The sequence below is a fragment of the Lepisosteus platostomus genome, chromosome 6, assembly GCF_059453375.1.
Source record: "Lepisosteus platostomus isolate fLepPlt1 chromosome 6, fLepPlt1.hap1, whole genome shotgun sequence".
Lineage (NCBI taxonomy): Eukaryota > Metazoa > Chordata > Actinopteri > Semionotiformes > Lepisosteidae > Lepisosteus > Lepisosteus platostomus.
The window spans coordinates 44826691-44851645 of NC_142616.1; the positions used below are offsets into that span (position 1 = coordinate 44826691).

Sequence of the window (24955 nt, forward strand, 5' to 3'; positions counted from 1 at the left end):
ACATCATAGTCTCTGCAGCCAAACTAATCCAGACTCTTTATGGCATTTAAGTTTATCTGACTACTGAGGTTTTTTCCAGTCTTTCTTAATCTCTTCATGCATTGCTGTTCTACTGTGCCTGACAGTCCTCAAAAGAATCACGTCCTTAAAATAGCCCCCCTCTTTCAGCTGCAGGTTTGGAAGGGCTGAGACAAAGCAGTGTCGGGGAGCTGGGCTATTTTTGGAGCAGCTATCTGTGCAGAGGACCAGAGGACAGATTGACAGGGCAAGTGTGGCCGTTAAGGGGCGGGGGGGGGGCTTTGTCACTCCCCCCCCAAGGCAGCACAGCATTCCAAAGTGTTAACAGCTCTTGTCTGAGCTGCTCTCTATTTTAACTCTCCCAGCCCTCTGCACAGAGAGAGGCTCAAGCCGTGTGCCAGCCCAGAGCCTGGGGTACAGACCAGAGTACAGCCAGAGTACAGCTGGGTCACCAAGAGACCCCCCACGATTAGAAATGGCACGCCAGCACTGAGGACGCCTGCACGCAGACGGAGAAACACACAGGGGCAGGCGAGACGGGGCAGCGATGGTGGTCGAGGAGGCGGTGATCACTGTGTCCGGGGGAGCGCCGTGGGGCTTTCGGCTGCAGGGGGGCGCCGATCACAGGAAGCCGCTCCAGGTGGCCAAGGTAGGAGGCTGTGGGAGAGAGAAGCTGGTGGAGTGGAGGCACCTCTCATTTCTGCAGCGAGATTTGTTTTTTAATTTCAAAGTATCTTTGCACGGACACGATCGGCTGGTTCTTCTGGTTCCTTTGGCTGGTCCAGGTCTTTAGCTTGTGCGTCGTTGCTCCAGACACCAATTCCTTGTTGGGCAGTGAGTGTGGCCAGGCGAGCTGAGGCCATGAGACCTGCAGTGGTCTGTTGGGAGACATTAGCACAAAAAGCTAAAAAAATATACCCTGGTGAGGCATCTTATCTTTTATAATAAGCTTAAATTAAAAGGATCAGGGTCATTGACTTCATACAGTATATGATGCAGCATGGTTTCCAATGTGAAAATATGAAGATATTTATTTAGAAAATGGCATTAAGAGAGATTGGTAATAATAACAGCAAATATTTCTCAACACTTAGCTGTAACATCAGTAAGGCTTTAGTAACTTAGCTAACATGCTAGGGGCTAAGAAGTCAGGTGAAAAGCTCTTTGTGGTTGATTTTCAATCCCTCAGGCCAGAAGTTGATTATTATCTTGCCTTATTGACAGCAATCACAGCCAGCCATCATCTGTATTATTAATGTGGTGACCTGGTAAAGTCAGAATTTTGACAGTCACACGTTTTTCAGAACCAACGATGGACTTTGGAGATTTACCTTTAAAGGTAAAGGACATACCCTAGGAGAGCAAACATGCTGTTGTAAAGTTCCATAGGGAGGATCGTGTGTGTGTCAGAGCATTGTTTATACCTGCAGGACAGCAGTGCAGATAGAAAGCAGTCAGGTAGAGTGTCAATAAAGCAGAGATTGGCAGAGCAGAGAAAATATCTTGTACCTTATTCAATAAAAAATAATGTGCATTACACAACCATTTCAACAAAAGAGTTTCTAGCATGTGACCTTCTATTTATATGCATCAAATAGGGGACGCGTGCTGGTGCAGAGGTTAGCACCACTGCATTGCAGCACTAGGGTGTTATCTGTGTGGAGTTCGCATGTCCTCCCTGTGTTTTCATGGGTTATCTCTGGGTGCTCAGGTGTTCTCCCTTAGTCCAAATACATGCTGGTAGGTTAATTGGCTTCTGGGAAAACTGGCACTGGTGTGAATGTGTGTGATTTTGTTTCTGTGTCTCTGACCTGCGATAAACTGGCATTCTGTCCAGGGTCTATCCCACTTAGTGCCCATTGCTTGCCGACATAGGCTCCGGCCGCCCCCAGATCCCTGTGCTGGATAAAGCAATTTAGAAAATGGATGGATAGATGCAACTGATACATTACACATTTTATGGTGATGCATGCGCCTAATGGGTTATAAAACACTTGAACCTCTTTTGCCTTTTGCATTTTGTAATATGCAGCTGACAATTCCTTCCTCTTTCACAAACTGCTGCAGACACCTGTGTAATTCTAACAATGTCTGTCTGAAATAGGTCTGAATTTAATGGGCTTCAGCTGCCATGCCTTGAACAATCGTCAGATAGTTCTCTGAAAAACTGAGATGGCTATTTCATGAAAGAAGTGCAGACATTCCTGTTTAATCTACAATACGAAAGTTTAAATTATGCTGATGAGTTCTATCGCCCATTCACGAGCAGAAAGCCACTTGTTCCTCTTCCAGGAAGAACAGTGTGAATGTCGGGACAGGATGCTAATTCATTGTGGGGCACACATCCACACACAGACACTGAGTAACCTAGACAGCATGTCTTTGCAAGGTGAGAAGATACCCACACAAGCACAGGAGAACATGCAGACTCCACACAGAATGTGTTCCAGTCCAGAATCGAACTCAGGACCCAGGAGTTGTTAAGGAGCAGCGTGAACAGTTGTACTTCCCAGTGATGAAGTGGCTTCTTTAAGAAGTGCAGTGTGGCTCTGTGCTGAGGCGGAAAGCCAGGAGGGTCCTCTCTGTGATTTCATCCCCAGAACAGTGTTATCACTTGCAGGGCGGCTGACTCTCCCATCTGCTGGTGCCCAGTCCAGGTCTAGAATGACAAAGGTCACCGTCTCCCAGCGAACCCTTCTAGCACATGAGGTGTCCTCCGACCTCTGTCTGAACCCTGCCTCCCCTCAGAGCTTGTTAGACAAACCTGTGGACTGTTTTAATCGAATCTGACCTGCTCTCTCCAAACCAGGTTTTTCAATGGACATACTGAGTTCTTTTTCCTCTCTTACTGTGATAATTTTACAAAGGGCCTATCTGATATTATGTTTTATCTTAATTTTGTAGGTTTGGCCTTTAAATTTTGGGCATTTGTAAGATCAGTTTTACCCCACTTCAAAATTTTAGCTTGCAAGTTTACCTTGAAGAGCCCCTGTTTGGAAGAGCAAGTCACAAAACCCTTCCAAAATGAATAGGAAATAACAAACCATTCAAGGGCTCTTGAATAACACAAATCTACACACAAAATCAAACCTTTACCTCAGAGTGGTGTAAAACATCTTGTTCCACTGACATAAATGTTAATAAAAGAGATAGTTGAAGTTTATCAAAATAATTTTTGCTTCTAAAAACCTTTGGTCATAAAGACAGTTGTAAGAAACAGTTATCACAGAGGTGCGATGTTTGTAATGGCCAAATGTTCCCAGCAAATTGCTTTTCAGTCTCTTCCTATCATTAGTCACTCACTAACAGGGAACGTGATCTGATGAGCTGGGTTAAGGCTGGAGTATGAGAGACTAGTTTTACCTACTGGTAACATGGTTTTACAATACTCATCCTGCTGAGAGAGAGTGTTGTCACTGTAGATGAGGGTTTGCTCTCAATTGACTTATCTGGTTAAATAAAGGATTAAATTATAAAACAGCAGTGGAATGTGCATAACCGTGTGAAATCAGTACCTATCATTTTCTCTACTATGAACATGATGATGAAAGTGTTGCCCACACAGCAGAGCACATTTCAGATCATACATCCACAGAATAATAACATATTAATCATCACCATGTCACCATCATCTAAAATGCAGCCTTCTTCTTAAAACACCAAAATGCATTCTTTTTTAATCTCTGCTATGTGCTAATTATATCATATACAGCAGGATAGATGTAAATAGGCAGAAATACAGATATTTAGATTGTAATATTCTTTAATGACCTTTAGCAGAACATAGTAATAACTGCAGTACCCAGTTAATATAATAAACACTGCATACCAATCCTCTCACTTAAACAAGAGCAGATGTCATTGTTACACCAGCATCAGATCTAAAATAATGCTAATAGAAAATTTATACTTCCAGGTTTTAACAAAAGGTTGGAACAAAATTACAACCTGCCGCTAGAACTAATCCTGTGCTTTTAGAGTCTGATGAACGCAGAAACCCCTGGAAGTCAGCCACGATTTCAACTTCTTGCTAAATGGCTGTAACATGTCTGGTTTCAACTTGCAGGAGTGAGTCATTATAAACCAGAGGTCCCCATTCCTGGATGTGGAGGGCTGGTACTGTATGTTTTTCAATCTAGCTGGAATTTCACAAACAGTTCATTATTGTGCTTACTGGACCGGTTTAACAGCTTCTCCCAGCTCTTCAGGTGCTGCTGCCTTAAAGAGACCTTGAAAGCAGAAGCATTGGGCTCTCTAGAACCAGGATTGGGGACCCATGTTATAGATCTCCATCCAGGGTCCTCCACCACTGATCCTTGACACTCTGGGATCACATGCTTTTATCCTCCCATTGAGCTTTCAGTTACTTGTTTGAACTCACCTTTGAGCAAAACCCTTATGATTAAAGATCTGCTTCACTTGCTCCAATTAAAACAAGTGGAAGGATGGGAATAGGGTGCTATAACTTTAGAATTTTGATCAAATGTAGAATTATACAGAAGAAATCATCCACAAAGCCTAAATCACCAAAGCACAATCCCAAGCTCTGACACACAACCCAGAGATCCAAGGAAAAATTGAGAGCTCCAGAACAAACCTCTGGAACACAGTATAGAGATCCTCCTAAACAAAACCCCAGTACTTCAGAACACAGCTCACACCTCCTAAAGGCAGTCTGGAGCCCCAGAACACAACTTACACCCCCAGAACACAGTCCACAGCTTCAGACCAAAGTTCACAGCTTCAGAATAAAGTCAAGAGCTGCAGAACATAGACCAAACATCCAGAACACAGTCCAGATCTCCAGGACACAGTCCAGAGCTCCAGAAAAAAAATCCACAGCCCCAGAACACCCTGCATATCCAGAACAAAGGAACAAACCCATAAGGGAAGCCTGTAAGAGAGGAGGTTCTTCTCTACATTAATTATTTTGGCAGCCCTCACTACACAAATATTTCTTAGGGTTCCTATCTCCTCTTCAGCATATCCTCTCCCAGGCTAGAATATTAATACATGTACAGTAAATATACGCACTCCTCCGAAACGCAGAAGTGTTGACTGTGTGAAATGTGTATTCTCTGATCAGCGTGCTATTCCGGGGGCAGTGAGTCTTGCAGCAGCCAAGCGCAAGAGTCTCTCTTAAGGTCAAGGAAGGCTTTTGCTTCCAGCTGGACTTTGAAAATTGTCTCTCCAACATTTCAGTAGTGCTACTGACACCTGGAGTAGATCAGCTGAGCTCCCAGTCCTACAGAATCCTGACACTCTTCTCCTCTTTGCCTGCTTTAAAAAAATAGCAGGTCACCAACAGAAGTGTAATTATAATGGTTAGGGCTACGGGCAGAAGGCTGGAGAATAATGGACTCCAATCCCAGGTCGGACGCCACTTGTTGCACCCTTGAGCATGGCACTTCACTTACATTTCTTCTTAAGTTCTGTGCTGTACAAATGGAAACACTGCAGTTTCGTGGTGATCAATCGTAACTGTCAATGAGAAATTGTTCTGAACTATACTGATTAAATAAATAATAAAAAACATGAGCTACAGAGCCAGCCAGTGTCTAGGTTCTTAGATAGAGCCCTTATAATTACAACAGTCCATTAACCACTGCTATTCACCCACAACAACAGTGCTCTGTTTCAGAAAGCCTGTCCTGATCACTTTTTTCCCAGCTTCAGACATACCATATGCAGACCCTGGATCTCTTTGTGTACAGGCTGTGTGTTTCAACCACTGCCGTCCTTGTGCACTCCATCTGACATCCACATATTTTTTCTGTTGTAAAAAATAGATTTTGCATCCCCTTTTAAAGAGATTACCACCTGTCTCCCACAAGGGGTTTATCTGAGTTGCGTTTGGCTGAATTTGTTTTCTGTCATGGCTCAGCACAGGTGTGTGTGTAGGGGGGAGGAGGCACATTATAGCTATCCTGACCATATGGTCCCATAATCCCAGCACATTCTGAGATAGGGTAGTGGTTTAAAATGTCCCAAAACTGAAATAAAAGAGTGTAAAGAGCTGCACCTGAGAACTTCACTAAGCTCTGAGCTGAGAAATTGCTCATAGCTGAGAAAATTGGTCACTGTCTGGTGTAACTGATTGGATCAGGAGTGTGGACATGCAGGGGATTTATGCTAATCTAAGAAAAAATAAACCAGTTTTTGCATGTTGGATAACTGAAATAAAATATAATGTCTACAATATTGTATATTACCATAATTTTATGGCTAGTAAGTGTCATAAAAAGCCAACATTTGCCCTTTCAAAGCAATGATTAGGAACTGAGGTGTTTACTGATCAATAGATGGTTTGAGAGGCAATGTTCAGTGATTTCTTTCATGAGGAATGAGGAATCCCCAGGCTAAAGACATTTTCTCCAGTTTAGTGATGCATATTTAAAATAGGGAGATAGATTCCAGTTTACTTTGGAGCATCTGGATTTATAGCAAGAGAGATTTAGTTCTGGGTTTATTTACAGCACAGGATTAACTGTCTTATTGGCCTGTTTAGGCATTACGTACTGTAGGATTTCTGAGTACTGAGTTACTGTAGCAGTCTGGGTTTATGGGGATGTCAGGACATACAGTAGGCCTCTGAGATGCCTTGTTTTGTAAATAGAGTAGCTTGTATATTATGTGTTATTATAAAAAAATATTTATTTATCCTAGTTTACCTCTGATTAATTACTCCTTTGCCAGAGCTGTGCCAGAAAATAAATAACTGATGGGCCCACAAACTATAACAAACACTTGGACATATTCTTGGCATATCTTTAACAACTAGGGGTTATAGATATTTTTAATTATTGATAATACTGCTCTTTATTTTTCTGTAATTTTTTAACCCCAGTTTTTTAACATAACAATTTTGAAAGCAATAGTCTACTATATAGTCATGTCATGTCATTTGCCAAACCGCCTTATACCATACGGTGTATTGGGAAGATGGAGCATACCCGGCAGTTGAGGTCTGTTCCTGGTGTGGTTTGAAAGGCATCAGGATCTCATGGCCTTAAGTCAGTCAAGTATTTCAAATAATTGATTGGCTTGAGCATTTGAGCAGCTGGCTAATGTCCCATACGGGCTATTATGCGAGAACAGCTTTCATTTTAATTATAGCTTTTGGTGCTAGCAGCCTACAGCTGCTGGATCTTATTCAACTTTCCTGCAGATCGCCATTGTAAAGGAAATGAAAAATATCTGTGTTACGACCCCGGCCTCCTGGTCAAGCCTTAGAAGAAGGCGTAGACCACACCAAATCAGCTTATCTATTGGTTCACTTATTTTCCGACACACCCTTTCCTCTCACGGTATTTTAGAACAACTTACCTTTGCCACATCATTCAGTATTGCGTTAACCTGTCGAACTTTTCTCCCGGTTAGTGTTTACTTCTTCTTGTGTACCTTCCTGGCTTAGGACGAATTTTTACTTTCGGATTCTAGATTCTAGGATTACGGCTCCGGTTAGGTTACGGACAGCCTCTTTCGTAACAATCTGTAAAAACTAATAATTGGAAATATTTCCAGTAAGGAGGTTAATAATTGAATTAAGACACCCACAGTCAGTGCAGGAGCTGGAATTTGCCTTGCTGCTCTGTGGTCATGAGTTGGTGGTGCAGTATGTGCCGAGGGAGTGGGTGTGAGGGCAGAGGCCGGGTGATGGTACGTGTTCACTGTCTGCGACACCTTGGTGCTGTCATGTCGGCACATGGTTGCTCCATTCAGAGACAGGAAATGGCGTGCCCCGTGGCGTTCGTCACAGGCCAGGACAGTCCCCTTATCTCTCTCTTCTTGTCCGTCTTGATAACATGCCCATTTCGACTCCCTTTGTCAGAGTGATCGGCTGTGCTGCTCTTCCTTTTATTCCTGTCAACTCTGACTGTACCATTACTGTTATCTTCCCCTCCACTCTCTCTCGCACACGCTTGGTTTTTGTGGCAGGTGTAGTTTATCAGTTCTAGCACCAGCAGGCTCTGCTCTAACCAGTTTGTGTTATGAATTGCTAATTTTGAAGAAGCTCTAAAATTTGGGGCTTTATGGGGAAAGTGTAAACATGAAGTACATACTCAGCTGTTACTGCATGTACAGTACTGTAGGTGACAGGTCCCTGAGATTTTAAGTTAAAATAAAGATCAAGGCTGACTCCCTGGAGTACTGGAGTAGGGATAGACATTAAAACCAAGTGAGAGAAACATTCCACTGCTGCAGATTTAACAACGCTGAAAAGATACTGCCAGGCAATATGATTTTTACAGAATTTGAACATGTGTCTCTCTCATCACGCTGGCTACTGTATGTGTCATGAGGTTCTCTAAAATTACACCCCCAGCCTAGAATCTGTAGTGATGGACTCTAGATGTGTGCTTGTGAATATCTGAAGACAACAAACAGTAGACAGAACCCCGTAAAATGTCATAAGGATATAGTAAGCAAAGAAGTCGTTGTCACCTAGACTCCTGCTAGATAACTTATTCAAACATCTTTCTGAACAGTAGTACCCATGTGTACAGGCAGCTGGATTGGTTACCAGTAAGTTTTTGAATTGATTTCAAAGCTTCTGCAATAAATTAGGAATTACATACTCCTACATTCTAAAGTGAATTGTTGATGGTATCATTTGCTGACACTATATAAAACTGAATCTGTATTGTACAAGACAATAGTAATAAAGGAGTGTCCTCGGCTAAGTTTATTATAGTTAAAATTATTTAACTCATTTGTAGTCTAAAACCACTAAAGGTGGTAACAAACAAAGTTTCATAGTTTTAAAGATGCTATTAGTTGTACAGAATATATATTTTTTCAGAACATCTATTAATTGTCTCTCATGAGGAGGTCCTCCAGATTTGCACAAATGTTCCAGCCCCTTAATGAAAATGTACTTGTCTCCAGTATTTTAGCATCTGGAAATATGTATTCCTGAAACAAATCTGTGGCTGAAACAAAACAGCTCTGGGACCAATGTGTAGGGTGAACCTGTAGGGCTGTCAATATACAAATATACAGCCAGTCACTGTTGCTCTTGGCCAAGGGCCTTTTTAGGAGATCCTGATGGTAGAGGATGGGACCACTTCTTATTCCGACAACCAGCTGGAACCAGGACACTAGGGGGCAGTGTGGGCTAGTGAACTGATGAGTAATTAGAGGCAGGCAGCGAGGATTAGAAGTTATAGCTAAGGAAATGAGAGAGGGAGGCAGTGAGGGTTAGAGGTTAGTAATGAGGAGATGAAGGCAGTGTGGATTGAGATTAGAAATGAGCAACTAAGAGAGGGACGCAGTAAGGACTAAAGTTTAGAAATGAAGCAGTGAGACAGGGAGACAAGTTGTTAGAGCTGAGACACTTTGATTTAGTGTGATATAGGCTGATAGAGTGGTTAATGGTAAGGAACAAGGAACTGCCTTACTGAAAACAAATGTGGTTGAATTGATTTTATTCAACTGAAAGAAGCTTGAAATGAATTACTGTGTCATGTCATTGCAATGTGCCTTGGTGATAGTGCTACAGTAGGATTTGCACATCTTACATTCAGCACACTCGAGGATTCCACACAAAGCCATTTGTTAGTGTCTCTGGAGAGTCTGTATATAGAGGGCAAAGCAAGCTTTCTGCCTCCTTCTCTCTGGCTTTCAAAGCAAAACCCCTGTGGAAATGTTTTATTTCAGGACTGTAACAGATGCAGCTGAGCAACTCCTACAGCTAGAAACATCTGACTTCATACTCCACTATGCAGGAATGTCTCACTAGTTTTATGGGTCCGCTAACATTTTGTCTCTGTCAGATGTGCAGGTTTTAAGCTGGTCTCAGCGACAGTGTTGTGGTATGTAATTGGCTTGGCTTGGCAACATAATTAACTTTAATGCCTACCTAAAGGCGATTCTTCCATTTTGATTGTAAGACTCCACAGGCAGGGGCAACGAAAGTGCGGAGGCCCTGGTATTTCCAGGAAAACAATGCAGAATTCCCCAAGTGGTAACAGGGATAGAGCCAGGATTAGCAAGCCAGAAAGTGTCTCCTGAATCTCCCAGGTTACCTGAGGACTTGTGCACACTATACCTAATTGAACTTCTACCCCAGGACTCTAGGTACGCTTATTTCTGACCAATTTAACTGATTCTTTATATAACCAGCACATTCATTGATCCTGATAATTATGAAATAATTGAGAAGCTGATTAGAGCCCACTATCTGTCCATTTTGGATTGGATTGAGAAGGCAGCTGAGTAGATTAATTGCATTTAGGAAAACTAAGCTGTAAATGTATCATGACAATACTCACTTCAAGAATATCGCCAACATTATACAGTATGTTGCCCTTGTCTAACAGGGGTTGTGCACTGTATGTGTCTCCCCCTACTGGCACAGGTGAGGAAGCGCAGCAAGGCCTGCCGGGCGGGTCTGTGTGAGGGGGATGAGCTGCTATCAATCAACGAGAAGCCCTGTGGAGGACTGTCACATGCCCAGGCCATGAACCTGATTGACAGCTGTCCAGGAGTGCTACACATCCGGGTCAAGAGGTAAGGACTGCTCAACTGTTATTATCACTGTGACTGTACAGCTCTACCCATGGCAAGTTTCAGTCTTATATGGTTAGCTTGCAAAATTATTAACAATGAACAACTGTTCATAGTGCTGTGAAATTACAAAATTACAAATGATAGCCAGCAGCTATATCACTCTGCAACTCACAGCAGGTAATCCACTGAAGCTACGCAGGTGCTGGGAAAAACTAAGTCTGCCGCTGGAAGAGGTGTTAGCTGGACCAGTAGGGGGCGCTCACCCCGCAGTCTGTGTGGGTCCTAATGCCCAACTACAGTGACGGGGACAATGTACTGTAAAAAAGGTGAAAAGAGTAGGGATGTAAATTCCGGTGTCCGGGTCAAATTTCCCCCCAGCCTTTAGCTGGTGTGTGGAAGGAGTTCTGGTGCACTATGGCTGTCGTTGCATCATCCAGGTGGGGCTGCACATTGGTGGTGGTGGAGGGGAGTCCCCATTACCTGTACTTTGTGGAATGTGCAGAAAAGAATTATATAAGTGTAAAGAATTATTGTAAGACTACATTTCTAGAACAGGTCTGCAATGTTTCAGCCCGGATCTTGAGTTAGACTTCCTGACTGACACTATTGCAGTACAGCTCCAGGATGTGAGGATGTGAGAAGCCCCTATGGACAGCAGGCTTGAGTCATGAGGAGACTGCAGCAGGAGATGAGCAATGGGGCCGTACTGATTTCCCAGGGAAGGGAAGAGAGGCTGGGAGGAGAGGGTATGAGGAGCTAGAGCAGAGAGGGAGCTTGTGGTGAAAGAAGAGGCAGCCCAGCACAAGGCATGAGAACTGAATCCAGGCCGTGAGAGTAAAATCAGGGGGTGGGTGAGAGTGAGACTCACAATGGAAGAGAAACCAGTGAGATAGTAAACCTTCTCTCAGTGCCCAGTAGACAGATCTGTACTCTTGAATCTTGATATAACAGGCCGGGTGCGCTGCTCACTGCTGAAGAAGCCATGTTGCTGTGATGTCCTCCACAGGGCGCCGACCGGCTTCCAGTCCGTGGTTCTGGTGCCCAGGGCCCCCTCTCCCCGGATCGACAAGGAGTACCGGGCTGCCCTGCGCGCCCTGTCGCCCCCGCAGCCCACAGGGCCGGAGGTCACCCGCACCAGACTCATGTCCCCCACGCTCCGCGGCCCCGAGGCGCTGCCGGAGGAGGGCGCCCACCGGGACTGCCTGACCTCCCCGCCCGACAGCGAGGCCTACTACGGCGAGACCGACAGTGACGCAGACACCGCGCACGAGAAGCAGCGCCGCCAGAAGCGCCGCAGCCCCAGCTCCTCGCCGGGGAAGGCGTCTGGCAAGGCGTCGCCGGCGGAGACCTCAGAGATGAGTGGCTATGACAGCGCCCCCGACACGCAGGCCTGCCCCCAGCTGCCCACCCCCGGCCCAGGGCACAGCCCGCCGGCGAAGCCCCAGGTGACTTCCGCCGCGCCCCAGCCTGCGGTGGCCAGGAAAGAGGTGGCTTACCAGCCCCGGCGCGTGGAAACCAGCTTCTGTGTGTGGCAGCCCCCTGGGGAGACGCCACCCCACGCCGGGAACTCCGCAGAGAATTCCTCCGCCAGCACGGACGACCAGAGCCCCCGGGACGGGCAGGGAGCCGTGGAGGTGGACAGCGGCTTCCAGGAGCCACCCAACCCCCTGCCACCGCTGGTGTCTCCTGAGCGCGCCCGAGGGGTGTCCCTCCTCCTGTCGGGCAGCAGGCAGCTGGTGCCAATGGTGGGGCCAGTGGACAACCCTGTGGACGAAGAGCTGACCGTCACATACATGGACAAGGCCAAGCAAGCCAGTAGGTGTCGTCGGAACGCTGAGCTCCTTACCACTGGTGTTAGGTGCCCCAGCAAGAAGACAGTCTGTGGTCTGTTCACTCCTTTAACCAGTAACTCCTGGTTAAAGGAGTTACAGTTCCCAACACGCATACAAGAAACAAGCAGCGGGTCTGTGCCGAGAGCACCTCGTCTTTCAGTCAGGTTTAGGGACCGAGTCACCAGCCTGCTGTAGACCAGTCTGTCTCAGGGCTTGTCTCTGTGGTAGTCAAAGCCCTGCAGGTCTTGATTTAATCGCAATGCTGTCCCAAAAACTAACAAGATTTTAGAAAACCAGAACTTGATGGCAGCTGTTAATAAATTACTTTAAGGGTTTTCAACGGCACAGGTCCTGGTCTACCTCAGTAGCCTACTTGTTTAGTTAAAAGCTTCTGCTTCACGGTCTTATTGCTTCGACTGCACAAGAGAAAGCTTTGAGGGAGCTGAATTCCCTTTTCCCGTCACTAGAGGGCGCTGACACGTGCTCTCGAAAGCAGTTCAGCGGACTGCTGCAGCTACCGGGGCTGCGCAGCATTAGCAACAAGAGTGTGTAAATTAAAACAAACGTTACACTAACACATCTATTTCTAAAACATATTAGCTCCCTGCAGATTAAGTATTACCAGTAGATTATTGTTGCTTTGGTATTGTGGTACCTTTCAATGAATACTAAGGCTCCTCTTTCCTACTGTTTGCGGTACTGAGTCTTGACCACCTCAGTCTAACACACTGCAGTGGGTAATCCGTGATGTTGAGCTGCAGTCTGTCAAAAGAGCAGCCGTCATTAGCAATTATTAATTATTAAGAACTATTAGATTTCCTCCCCAGGAGCCACTGCGCTCACCGCACATGAAAAATTCTTGAATATAATCACTGTTCCTACAGTATAGAGGCCAGTGCAACACTAAATTAGGTGTCATTTAATTTAATTTTGAACATGTTTAATTTGCAACTTTTAGCCACTTTTCCCCCTTTGTCCATAATTAATTTCAACACTGTATATACTACATGTATAACAAACATATAAAATCACAAATGAAAGTTTCAGAGGCTTGAGATGAAGGCCCAACGCCCAGGGTCTATTTTAAACGCACAGCTTGTGAAGCTCTTACATGGTGTGTCTTTACATTTCAAGCATCCGCAATGCCTTTCAAGAGTTACACGGGTGGTCAAAAATATTTTTTATATTAGTGCATGTGCGGTTTGGGGACCAAAACAGAAAAATTAAATTAAATACACGATAAAAGGGCTATCCAATTAAAGCAAGTTCCCTGAAGGAATGCGCTTTGGGAATTAAGGTAACGTGGTATCACGAAGCGCAGTGGACCGGGCTAGTTCTGGTACCAGAGCGCCCTGGTGCATCAAACTGCTTGCAAGCCTCTCGCGGCTCCTGAAGCGAGTCTCTCGGGAAGTGAGCGCTGTGGTTTAAGCGCTGTGCTTAAGTGCGGGGCTAAATTTACCGTGTGATTCAGTCAGATAAGACAAGTGTTTCTCGGAGAGTCGAGAGAGGTATTTCCAGTTGCTGTCTGGTATCAGATAGCGACGCGACCAGCGCTGTGTACCCTCTCAAAGGCTTTTTCGCAGATAGTATTGGAGGCGTTTTGCAGAGCCAGAGCTATAAATAACGACCGGCTGACATTGCAATCTAATCACTTGACGAAACACCGTCAAGCACTGACGGACTTGACTACCACTACCGTTATTATTGGGGAATCAAACACAAAACTTATTTAAGAAAGATGTGCTGGGTCTGTTACTTTACTACAAAAAAATGATTTCTAGTGTGTTGGAAAACAGAAGGCAAAATATTTCATACAGGAAGGTCCAATCTTATTTGGATTGACAGAAAGCTGTTTTCAGTGCTTTAAACAAGGATCTACTGTAGCTTGTTTCTGGATTATGACTACTGTCCAGTCATAGTTTCACTCTGTGACTAACCTCTGTGAAATGTGTTCTTTCGTTGGTAAACCTTTCTTTTAATTTCAAAATGAAATGGAAGACAAAGTTTTGTGCAAGGGACATGAGAAAGCTGACAAGGGAGAGGCCATTCAGCCAGTCTAACTGATTTGTATTTCACTGTTGATTCTGAAGAAATCTACTGATTCAGTTTTGTCACTCCCTTTGAGGAATTTGCATACTTGGAGCTGGTCGTAGTAGTCTTGTCTGTTTAATACTGAAGAGATTGAGTTCCTTCACCTGTGAATGTAGGATATTTTTTCTTACGTCCAAGAATGTATCTGCTTGCTCTTGTCTGGGTGGATTTCAGAGCAGTAATATTTTATATAACGTGGTGGCTGACTTTTTACATGGTGTCTCTTAAATGAGAGACCTCTACTCTATCATTGTGGTATGCAAGATCATTACAGTTAATGATGGTTAAAGGGGGCTGAGCTTGAAAGGACCCATATCATACTGCTTGTTTTTTATAGCTTTTAATGTGGGGTAGAACTAAACATTTCAGTGATTTCTGAAAATGGATTAGGCCCAATCAGGAATAAGGAGTTTGCGGATGGGTGCACCACTGGATCATTTATTAGAAATTCAATTTTTTGTGTTCTAGGCCACAGAAAAAAATAAGGTACATGATGCAAAGATAGTTGAGGAGTTTGCCGCGTGGAGGGCTTTGTGAATGAAGTGTAAATGGGACAGGTGCAGTCAGCAGTGAGTCACCGCCTGCTCCAGCATGATCAAGGAGTTTAGAGTAGGATGTCTGGGTATTTGTTTCAGAAGCCAGGGAGAGAGAGGGCAGCTTCCTGAGTAAGAAGATTCATTGCGGAATGTGGCGTACTGGGAGAGGTTCACTCTGGTTGCCACTTGTCAGAGACATTAGCCATAGTAGTCCTTTCTCAACATTTTACTGGAGTTACAGAAGTAACGCAACACTGCTACAGCAGGTGTGGATTTTCAGGGCTAACACTGATTTTGTTATGTTTCAGGATTCGATGAGCCAGGGGCTCTCAGGCCACTGCGATTCCCATGATTCCTCCTGTTAGTGGCCTGCTGGGCGCGAGAGCCCCTGGCTCATCGAATTCAGAGATTTTGAACTGCATTCTATACGATTACAGAAGATTTTTTATTTGATATCTGGAGTCATACTGTACATCCCATAGTCTTAAAGAAAATAAAAAACAGACAAGAACCGGAGTGCACAGTATGAATGTACAGTGTGTTGAAAAGGTAAGTACACCCCCTCAAGAAACACTTGCCACAATACCTCTATGGGGTTTAGGTCTGGACTTTGACTTGGTCATTTCCATATCCTGAATTTCTTCTTTTTGAGTAGCCATTCTATCACAGATTTGCTTGTGTGTTTTTTGGTTATTGTACTGTTCTATGATCCACTTTCTGTTCAGCTTCAGCTGCTGGACTGGTGCTCTCACAGTTTCCTCTAGAATAGTGTAGTATAGTGTGGAATTCATGGTAGACCTAATGCTAGCAAGGCATCCAGGCCCTGATGTAGCAAAACAGACCTAAACTATGATGCCCCAGACAAGCTTGATGGTTGGCATGAGGTCCTTCTGGTCAAAGGCAGTGTTTGGTTTTTCCCATACATGACATTTTCCATGATGGCTTAAAAATTTCACTTCTGACTTGCCTGCCCAGAGCACATTCTTCCAGAAGTCTTATTTATCTTTAGACATGCAGCAATGTTCTTCTTGGAGAGCAGGGGCTTCCTCCCGGCTGTCCTTCCATGAAAGTCATTCTAATTCAGTCTTTTCCGGATGGTGGCATCATGGACTGTGACATTTACCACCTTGAGAGAAGCCTGTAGATCCCTGGGGGTTTGAGACCTCTAGGAGCATCATATGGCCAGATCTTGGAGAATGTTTGTCCACTTCTGGGTAGAATTTCAATTTTCTCCATTTGTAGATTTTTAATGCATTTATTATTTTGATATACAGGTGGAATCACTTCCTAATGATCCACTAATTATTTGCACATGTTTTGGCGTGCCTCACTCTACATACGTAATTGAGGTGGTAGCACTAAATGTCTGCTTTCTTTTCACACAAAGATATTGTATGCTGGCTGTTTCTTTTAAATAATACAAAAGTATAATTTATGTGTGTTACTTATCAAATGAGATTAGTTGTATCTACTACTAGGACTTGGTGAGCATTAGGTAAATGTCAAATATGTCTAAATCTTTGAAACCACAAAATCCCCCAGGGGTGTGCAGTACTTACTTTCTCCCCACACTGTACCTGTGTAATGAAAGGGAATGTCCTATATCACTGTGTACCGTGACGGGCACGATCCTGGATAGACAGCTGCCCCAGAAAAGAAAGGCCGAGTGGCTACAGCAGAGCCCAGGGGCGGGATGGCCTGTCAGAGAGATTCATTACACCACTGCGAGCTGCAGCTGCTCTCGTCTGTCAACGGCAGTGATGAAACACGTCTCGTAAATTAATCAATAAAAGATCTGGTAAGCAGATAGCGTGTGCTCACCTGTTAAAGACAGTGAGGCGTAGTGTGCAGAGGGGACGTCTTGCGTAGAGTATAGATATATTGATAGATACAGTATACCTGTGGTGTTTCAAGCTTACTGTATATACTTTAAAGAGTTTTCCATGTCGCGCAAGATCTGAAATAGATCAAACTATTTCAGGGTCTTGAAAGACTGATTCGATTATTTCAATTTGGAACATGGTCAAATGTAATAGAAATTAGGATCTCTGATTATTGTGGTAAAAATAACACATGTGGTAAAAATAGTAAAAATTCATCCAGACCCAGTCACCTCCCAGCTGGGTGTCAGTCCTGGCTCTCTGTCGACAGGAGGCCCCGTGTCCCTGTTTTCAGCAGTCTGACTGGCTGTTCCTTTCAAACATTTATTTTAGTAAACCTGCCCTGTAATGTCACAGTTTTCTTCTAGGCTTCCCTTTGCCATGGTTTCCAAACTTTTTATTGTTTACTAGAGGCTTCTGTGCTTTACCACACTTTTACCATGGTAACAGATCAGTCAGGTTTTCTAAGGGTCCAACCCCTGGGCAGTGTGGAATCTGTGTCCTAGCATCCACCACACACCCCCTGGAGCTGCGGCTCGGATTGTCCAGGCCGGCTGCCCCGGATCTGGGCTTGGGAGACGGGCTGACAAGGGCTGCCCAGGGCAGATGGGTCAGTCTGGGGGGGTGGTCAGAAGAGGAGCCTGGCTGAGAGTTTGTTGTATTTTTCCCTCATGTCTTAGCAGCAGACAGGTGGATAATGTCCATCACTCATGCAGACCTCTGCCCTGATAAAAATAGTCTGAGTGACATAATGTGTTTCTTTAGGCCTGGAAGCCTGTGGTTAGACAAAAGGGCTTTAAAAGGCTGTATGGTAGCCTCCAGGGGTGTTGGGGGTGGGGGGCTGTGGAATTAGGGCTAGGGGCTGTCTCCAGTGTGCTGGAAGGGCTCCAGTAGTGTAGTGTTAAGAGTGATTTAAGGTAGGGAGCACTGGGGCATAGCACACTATGCTGAGCTTCACATCCCCGCACAAGGGTGGACATGCTGGAGACACCATCTACGCAGGTAAACACCGCAGCTTTGTAATATCTGTGGAACTCTGCTGGAATGGGACGGAGAAGGGCCTGATGACTGACGTGTCTGGTCCGTGGTACTTGGAATGAGCTTTTTTCTGTGGTCTGTGCTCCAGGGTCTAGAACAAGGAATATTGCAGGCCTGTTCCGTTCTAACTGTCACACAGAGGGACAGTTTTCTGGCTGTGGAGGGGCCTCTCCACTTTAGGAATATAGTCCTGTTTTGCATTATGATCTTTATTTAATATACATATTATTTTTCCACAATATCTAAAATGGGTGAGCCTGTGATTTCAGTTTGGTTTCAAAGTGAGGTCATGCGTGAGACTGTCCTCGGAAGTCTGCTGATGCTGTAGCTGGAAGACACTTTGGCTTGGCTGGTGCTGGCTGAGGAGTGTAGGAAGCATCTCCATGATGCCTGCTTGTGTCTGCTTGCAAGACAAGCTGGGAGTGAGCCTTCAGGTTTCTCCAAATCACTGTGGAGTCATTCCCTGTCTCAGCTCACATCTGAAGAAATAAAGAAAGCAACCACATCAGTCTAAGTCTGATTCACGCACAGCATGCCCTCTTATTATAATGGCAATAATTATAATGACAAATTTCAGACAGGGTGTCCACAAGAAAGAGATCTTAATTCCAAATGTTTTAAAGAAGTGTGACCGTTTTCAAAATCCGTTTTTTTTTTCTGACTTTAGCGTTTCTCTAAACCTCTGTTTTCATTCAAGCTCAGCTACAGAGTCTGTGGGCCTGTAGTTCTTTCAAGGCCACTGAATCAAGGGTTTATTTAAGGTTTCATTTTTACAGTTTGTTCTGTTCACCGTTCACTGTTCAGTTTACTAGGTTATAGGAAGCTGCTCCAAGACGGTTAATCTATATCCATTGGGAAAAGTTTCAAATTTTGCTGAATATTGCTACTGATAAGTGTGGCTGCTGTGATTGTGAAGCAAAGGTACTGTATGCACTGATCTGTAAGAAATATAGTTAGAACACGGAGGGCCAGCACTCATTTCTGCAGCTATACAGAACTCTAATATTTAACAATTAACAAGTTAACTTGTCTCCGATACAGTCTTTGCAGAGCAGTTTTTTGCTGACATTCAGCTTCTTCCACCTTTAAAACGGATGTTTGAGCATTCATGTTTTGATTAATAATATTTATACAAAGTTAAACATTTGAATAAATCATTTGTAATTTTGGCAAAAATGCAGCTTCAGTGAAAGGGGCTGAATACTTTTGTAAGGCACTTTACTTGTCACAAAGACTTGCATCTGCCACTGCATTCCATTGAAACTGTTTGGCAAAAACTCTCCGGTTCTCCCCTTCATAATGCGTTAGAAAATAGACTACATATAAGACCAAGGGAGGGGAGATGTCAGACAGCCTAACGGAAGAGGAAAACAATGAGGGTCACTTTGCAGAAGAATGTGAAATGAATGAGGTCAGTTATTTATAGGGAAAGAGTGATGTGATTTATTGAGATCCATATTCATCAACCAGAGTCTGTAACAGCTGTTTGATTCTAATTATGCAGCCAGAGCGCTCTCCAGAAAGATGCTGAAAGTCAAAGACAAAAATAAGCAAAGTTCCTCAAACCACAACTTCATAGAAGTCTAAATTGGGAGTTAATATCCAAACAAATGGAGGTGGCTTGTGCTGAGCTAAAAACACATTATGTGCTGTTGTATTTTGTTAAGATAACCTGCAGTTTTTTTGTCATATTGTATCAATGCATCAATGTCAGCTACAACTAGGAGCACGTTGACTCAGAAGGATGCTTCCTACTGCAAGGAGTTAATTATGTGATTCCCTGTTGCCCGTTTACAGTGTGAAGGACAGCTGACATGCTGATCTCCTCAGAGGGCATATTTGGTTCCCTGCAAAGCCTGGCTGAAATTGTGATGAATGTGTAGTGTGCAAAACACTGCTCCTGTAGGATCAGAACTTCATGACAGTGATGATGCTTGTGTAAAAAAGGGTATTTTTGGAGCCTGATCTCATAGGTCATCAGCATCAGTCAGGGACACCTTTTCTATATGGTTTATAAAAATGGGAAAATATTGTTCCCCAAGTGTTTTGATTTGGTGTAGTTCACACTGCTGGTCCAGTTCTGCGCTAGCTAGCGTTGGGAGGATACGCCTGGGAGGTCAATCAGGCTCCCATTGCACGGCACTTTGAGCCTTCCAGGTTTTACCTTTGTCTGAGCCAGCATCACATGCTGCTTATTTCATGTCTTTTACTCTGTTTTGAGCACATGTGCATAGACAGGTGGTCTTCTTTCTTTTCTCCTTCATCACTCCTGCTGCGTGAAACCTTAATCAGCTGGGGGTGACCGTGCAGAGGGAGACATTGATCTGCTGGGGGTGACCGTGCAGAGTGAGACACTGATCTGCTGGGGGTGACCGTGCAGAGTGAGTCATTGATCTGCTGGGGGTGACCATGTAGAGTGAGACATTGATCTGCTGGGGGTGACCGTGTAGAGTGAGACATTGATCTGCTGGGGGTGACCGTGCAGAGGGAGACACTGATCTGCTGGGGGTGACCATGCAGAGTGAGACATTGATTTGCTGGGGGTGACCTTGTACAGTGAGATACTGATCTGCTGGGGGTGACTGTGAAGTGTCTTTTGAGCAGAAAGAAAAACACTGACTCACTCTTGAATAACCAGCCATGGTAATAATAAACACTTTGTGTGATATAAATTGGGACCATTAAGCAATCAGGGTGTCCTCCACAACTGTTCTTCTGCAGAAAACTGTTCTTTAGCTCTTTACTGGGCAATCCCCTGATGACTCATGGTGCATTGCCAACAGCTCACGTCTCTGGTGGATGAGATACATTCATCTTCATGTTTTGCACAAAAAGGAAGTGAGACTCCCAGCTGTTGGCAATGTAACGTCAGTCACTGCGGACCTGCCCAGCTCTGCCCTGCTGCCGTCAAGGCGAGGCCTGACCCTTGCCCTGTGTCTCCCCCTGCAGAGCTGCATCGCAGCGAGAGTGTGCAGGAGAAGCAGGTGAAGGAAGCTCGTACCAAGTGCCGCACCATCGCCTCCCTGCTGACCGACGCGCCCAACCCCCACTCCAAGGGCGTCCTGATGTTCAAGAAGCGGCGCCAGCGCGCCAAGAAGTACACGCTGATCAGCTACGGCAGTGTGGAGGAGGACCAGCTCCGGGCAGACATGGAGGGCGATGAAGATGAGGAGGACGGGGTCCTCCCCACCAGCGAGTCTGAGTTTGACGAAGATGGCTTTGCTGCGGCTGCCGATGCTGACACGACCTGGGACAGTGACTACCTGGACATCCTGGAAAAAAAGGACCCTGCTTCCCAGAGATCCTCCAGCCCTGGGGCTCCGGAAAGCCCGGGCCTGCCTGGTTCTGCGGGGAGAGGTGCCCAGCTCTTTGAGCAGCAAAGAAAGAGGGCAGAGGAGCACACTGTGACAGGCAGTGTGCCAGAGGTGGCGCAGACGCCACGGGAAGCAGGCACTCCTAACACACAGCCGTCCACTCCCATAACCCCCCTTAGCTACAGCCTGATGAATGGAGACATCAGTCCCAAGAGCAGAAGTGCTGAGCTGATGTCACCCCCTCATCTGGCACCTATGCCAGTCAGACAGCCAGTGGTTGTGACCTCTCCTCAGCTGCCTGACCTGCCCTCCAGCTCAGTGCTGAACAGAACTGCCCGACCCTTCATGCCCGGGTTTGTCAGCTCCCGGGCTGCCACAGCACCCGTCATCTTCCGGCCCACCTCTGCCAGGAAGACTCCTTCTCAACCTCCCTCTTCTATGGCCTCTGTGCCTGCCCCCTTCTCTGCTCCTCCTGCCTCTGCTCCCAAGCTGGCCATCTCCACGGCGTCCCTGTACATCCCAGCTCGATCGGCCTCTGCGGTGGCCCCTCTGTCTGTCCTCTCACCACCCCCTCCGTTCTCGCCCCCTCCAGCGCCGGCTGCGCCCCTCCCCTCCAGCTTGCAGCCCCCGGCAGCTGCCCCTCCTGTGGCTGGCCCCATTGCCCCACCGGCCTACTCTGCCCCTTCTTCCACAGAAGCTTTGGTGTCCCGTGAGCAGAGGATCTCCGTGCCGGCGGCCCGTACCGGTATCCTGCAGGAGGCTCGGAGACGCAGCACCAAGAAGCCCATGTTCAGCCGCCCCGAGGAGAAAAAGGGCAGCTCCCCCAACCCAGAGCTGCTGTCCCTGGTGCAGAACCTGGACGAGAGGCCCAAAGGGGTAACAGAAGCAGGGTTTGAGTCTGGCCCTGAGGAGGACTTCCTCAACCTTGGAGCAGAGGCCTGCAACTTCATGCAGGCACAGAAGCACAAAGTACCGCCACCTGTGGCACCCAAGCCACGTATTCACGTGCCCGAGATACCCCAGCTGGGAGGTAAGGGGGCAGAGCTCTTTGCACGCAGGCAGAGCCGCATGGACCGGTTTGTGGTGGACACCTCCCCTCAGCAGACCTCACAGCCAGCCTCCCCGGCCAGGCCTCGCCTGCCCTCTCCGACTCCCTCCCTGCCATCACACTGGAAGTACTCCTCCAACATCCGAGCACCTCCTCCCATCGGCTACAACCCCTTGCTCTCTCCTTCCTGCCCCCCCGGAGCCCAGCGGAGCACCAAGGCCGCTGAGGCCCCCAAAACGGGCACATGGAGCGGCAGAAAGACCTCGCAGAAGGAGGGGATCAAAGCCATCGATTTCATCAGGAGACAGCCATACCAGTTAAACCCAGCCATGTTCAGCTTCGGGAGCAGCGGCTCGTCGGCGGCACAGCAGTCACGCCCCCTGATGGGCACCTCCCTGACGCAGCCAAGGCAGATCCCCGTAAAAGCCGCACGCGTGTACGAGATCAAGCGCTTCTCGACCCCGACACCTATGTCCGTCCCCACATCGCTAACGCCCACTGTGATCGCGCCTCGTGCCGCCACCACCCTGGGAGAGCCTCTGTTTCGCTCCAACATCTGCTCTCCGCCTCCCACCCCCTTCTCACCCCCCCCCACCACCACCGCTCCTCCCCCAGCCTCCGCTCCTGCCCCCGCTGGCACCCCTGTCCAGGAGGTCAAGCAGTACCAGACCGCGCCCGAGCTCAGCCCCCTGGGCCCCTCTCGACCCTCCGCTCTCAGCAGCGTGGCCACCATTCAGGTGCCCAAACCACGCTTCCAGGCCTCCAAGATCGGGATTCAGTCCAACGTGTGGAGACCCGGCGCCCTGCGCTACTGAAGATGCTTGCACATGCAGTCCTGTAGCAGTGTTTTCCCATCCCAGCCCAGTGCACTTCCTAGAGTTTCAATACCAAGTGTGTGATTCCCACAATCCACTGAGACATCAGACCATCAGCTGCCTGCTGGTGATGTGAGCTGTACCTGTCGACGCTTGTCGTCTTGAGCATGTTAGTGATACAGAAGTATTACTGTGAAGAATAAGAATAAGAATTTGCTTGACACACACTCCAATCCACAATTAGGTACAGGGGGGGTGACAGTAATTCTGAATGGGAGAGATTGAAATGTACAGACTCTGCACTGTGATGGGATACTCTGCTACAGAGACATTTTGAGCTCCTCTTGATTTTCCCTGGGGCTGTGTTCTGAGTTGAATTTCTGGACATTTCTAAATCACAAACCGCTGTATTCACGTTTTTGTATTGTATCTCTTCCAGTGGTGTTCTGAGGTTTTGATTTCAGGATCATTTGTGCATTTGAGCAGTTAAAAATAATATATTTAAATTGCTGTTCATTACATGTAAGAAAGGATTCAGACTTGAAGAGCTGGTGTTTTGGAAGATCAGTTTACAAAACCCCACAATCACCATATTCATAAGTGTTTAAGGATGTCTTGCGGCCTCGTTGTTTTACTGTAGAGTATTTGCTTTGCCTTGCATTTCCAAAAAAAAAAACAAAGAATTTGGATTAAGGTAATACTTTTCAGACACCACAATTACACAGCCTTGTGCTGTATGGTACTTCACAACGATTTCATACAATTCCTTTCATGTGTAGCATCTAAATTCTCTAAAGAAAAAAGAAGCAGTTACACAGGGAGAATAAAAAAGATGACATAAAGCTCCATACCATAATAACAACCAGCAATTGTTATTGTTGTCGGTCAATAAAATTCAGCGTATTAAAGTTTGTATTCAGTTTAGATTTGAAAGTCCTAATGGCGGCTTTTGGGCTGTTCCATGGCTGGTGGTGAACAACAGAACGAAGGGCTGCCAATTGAGTCTGGCACCTTGAAGGGAAGAGCCCTGTTTTCAATCATGACGTGTAAAGGAGAGAGAACAAAGTGGAAACTAGCTCAATGTGGCAGCATTGATTATGCTGCAATGAGGAGCAATGAGGTAGAATAGAGTACTAGATATTTGCAATCACAGGAGAGAAAACAGTGGGTCTTTATGTACTGTTTTGAAGACTGAGATAGGTTGTCAGAAAGGATTATAGTTTTCATTCACCAGCGAGAGACAACACAACCCTAAACAAGTCAGAGAGAGAAAAACATCATTGCTGTCTTGCCTTTCTAGAGCAGATGCCTCCTCACCCCTCAAGTAAACACACGTTGTTATGTGACAGTGCCAAAAACCCCATTGTGAAGCTCTCACTAAGGCCCCTTAGCTTTGATTGAGTGTTTGAGACTGCAAGTCATTACAGAGCTGTTCTGCAGCACCTTTAGCTGATGTGAATGTGTGATACTGTCCTGCTGTAGTCTCTTGATACCTTCTGACTTACTCGTTGCCTTTACTGTGAAGATTTCAAGGCATGTGGAGGAATTTTCTGTCATTTTTTTCTGCTTTTAGGTCTGTTCGACTTGCCCGTCAAAGCCAAAATGAAACATCATAACTTCCTTCTCGTGTTCTGATCGGTTTATGTATTCTGTATTGTGTCTGTAGTTTGTCTGGAAGTGGAAGAATTATCTTAAATTATTTTGAAATTGGCAGATGTCTCTTTACAAACATGTCTCGGAACACATCTTATAAAGAAGAGGTGGCAGGGGTTGTTGTTGTCGTGCTTCACCTCTGACCCAAGCAATCCAGACACAAGCAAGGGGCAGACGTTTGGACAGAGAGCTCTTTGCATGTCAGCGGATCATTTTAA

General features: G+C 45.9%; 1 protein-coding gene across 1 annotated transcript; it reads left to right on the forward strand.

The window, feature by feature from the left end:
- The first annotated feature begins 281 nt into the window (after positions 1–281).
- Positions 282–23221, forward strand: synpo2lb (synaptopodin 2-like b). Its single transcript, XM_088636070.1, has 4 exons — positions 282–667; positions 10379–10530; positions 11537–12345; positions 20857–23221. Exons 1-4 carry the CDS (start codon positions 566–568, stop codon positions 23082–23084), a joined length of 3291 nt encoding a protein of 1096 aa, XP_088492196.1. The 5' UTR covers positions 282–565; the 3' UTR covers positions 23085–23221.
- Positions 23222–24955: the final 1734 nt, after the last annotated feature.

What these genes read in the sequence shown, in the direction of transcription:
- synpo2lb (XM_088636070.1), top strand. Translation starts at nt 566, where the DNA reads ATGGTGGTCGAGGAGGCGGTGATCACTGTGTCCGGGGGAGCGCCGTGG. An exon ending in AGCCGCTCCAGGTGGCCAAG is followed by an intron (nt 668 to 10,378) that starts GTAGGAGGCTGT and finishes CTACTGGCACAG; the next exon opens with GTGAGGAAGCGCAGCAAGGC. An exon ending in GGACAAGGCCAAGCAAGCCA is followed by an intron (nt 12,346 to 20,856) that starts GTAGGTGTCGTC and finishes CTCCCCCTGCAG; the next exon opens with AGCTGCATCGCAGCGAGAGT.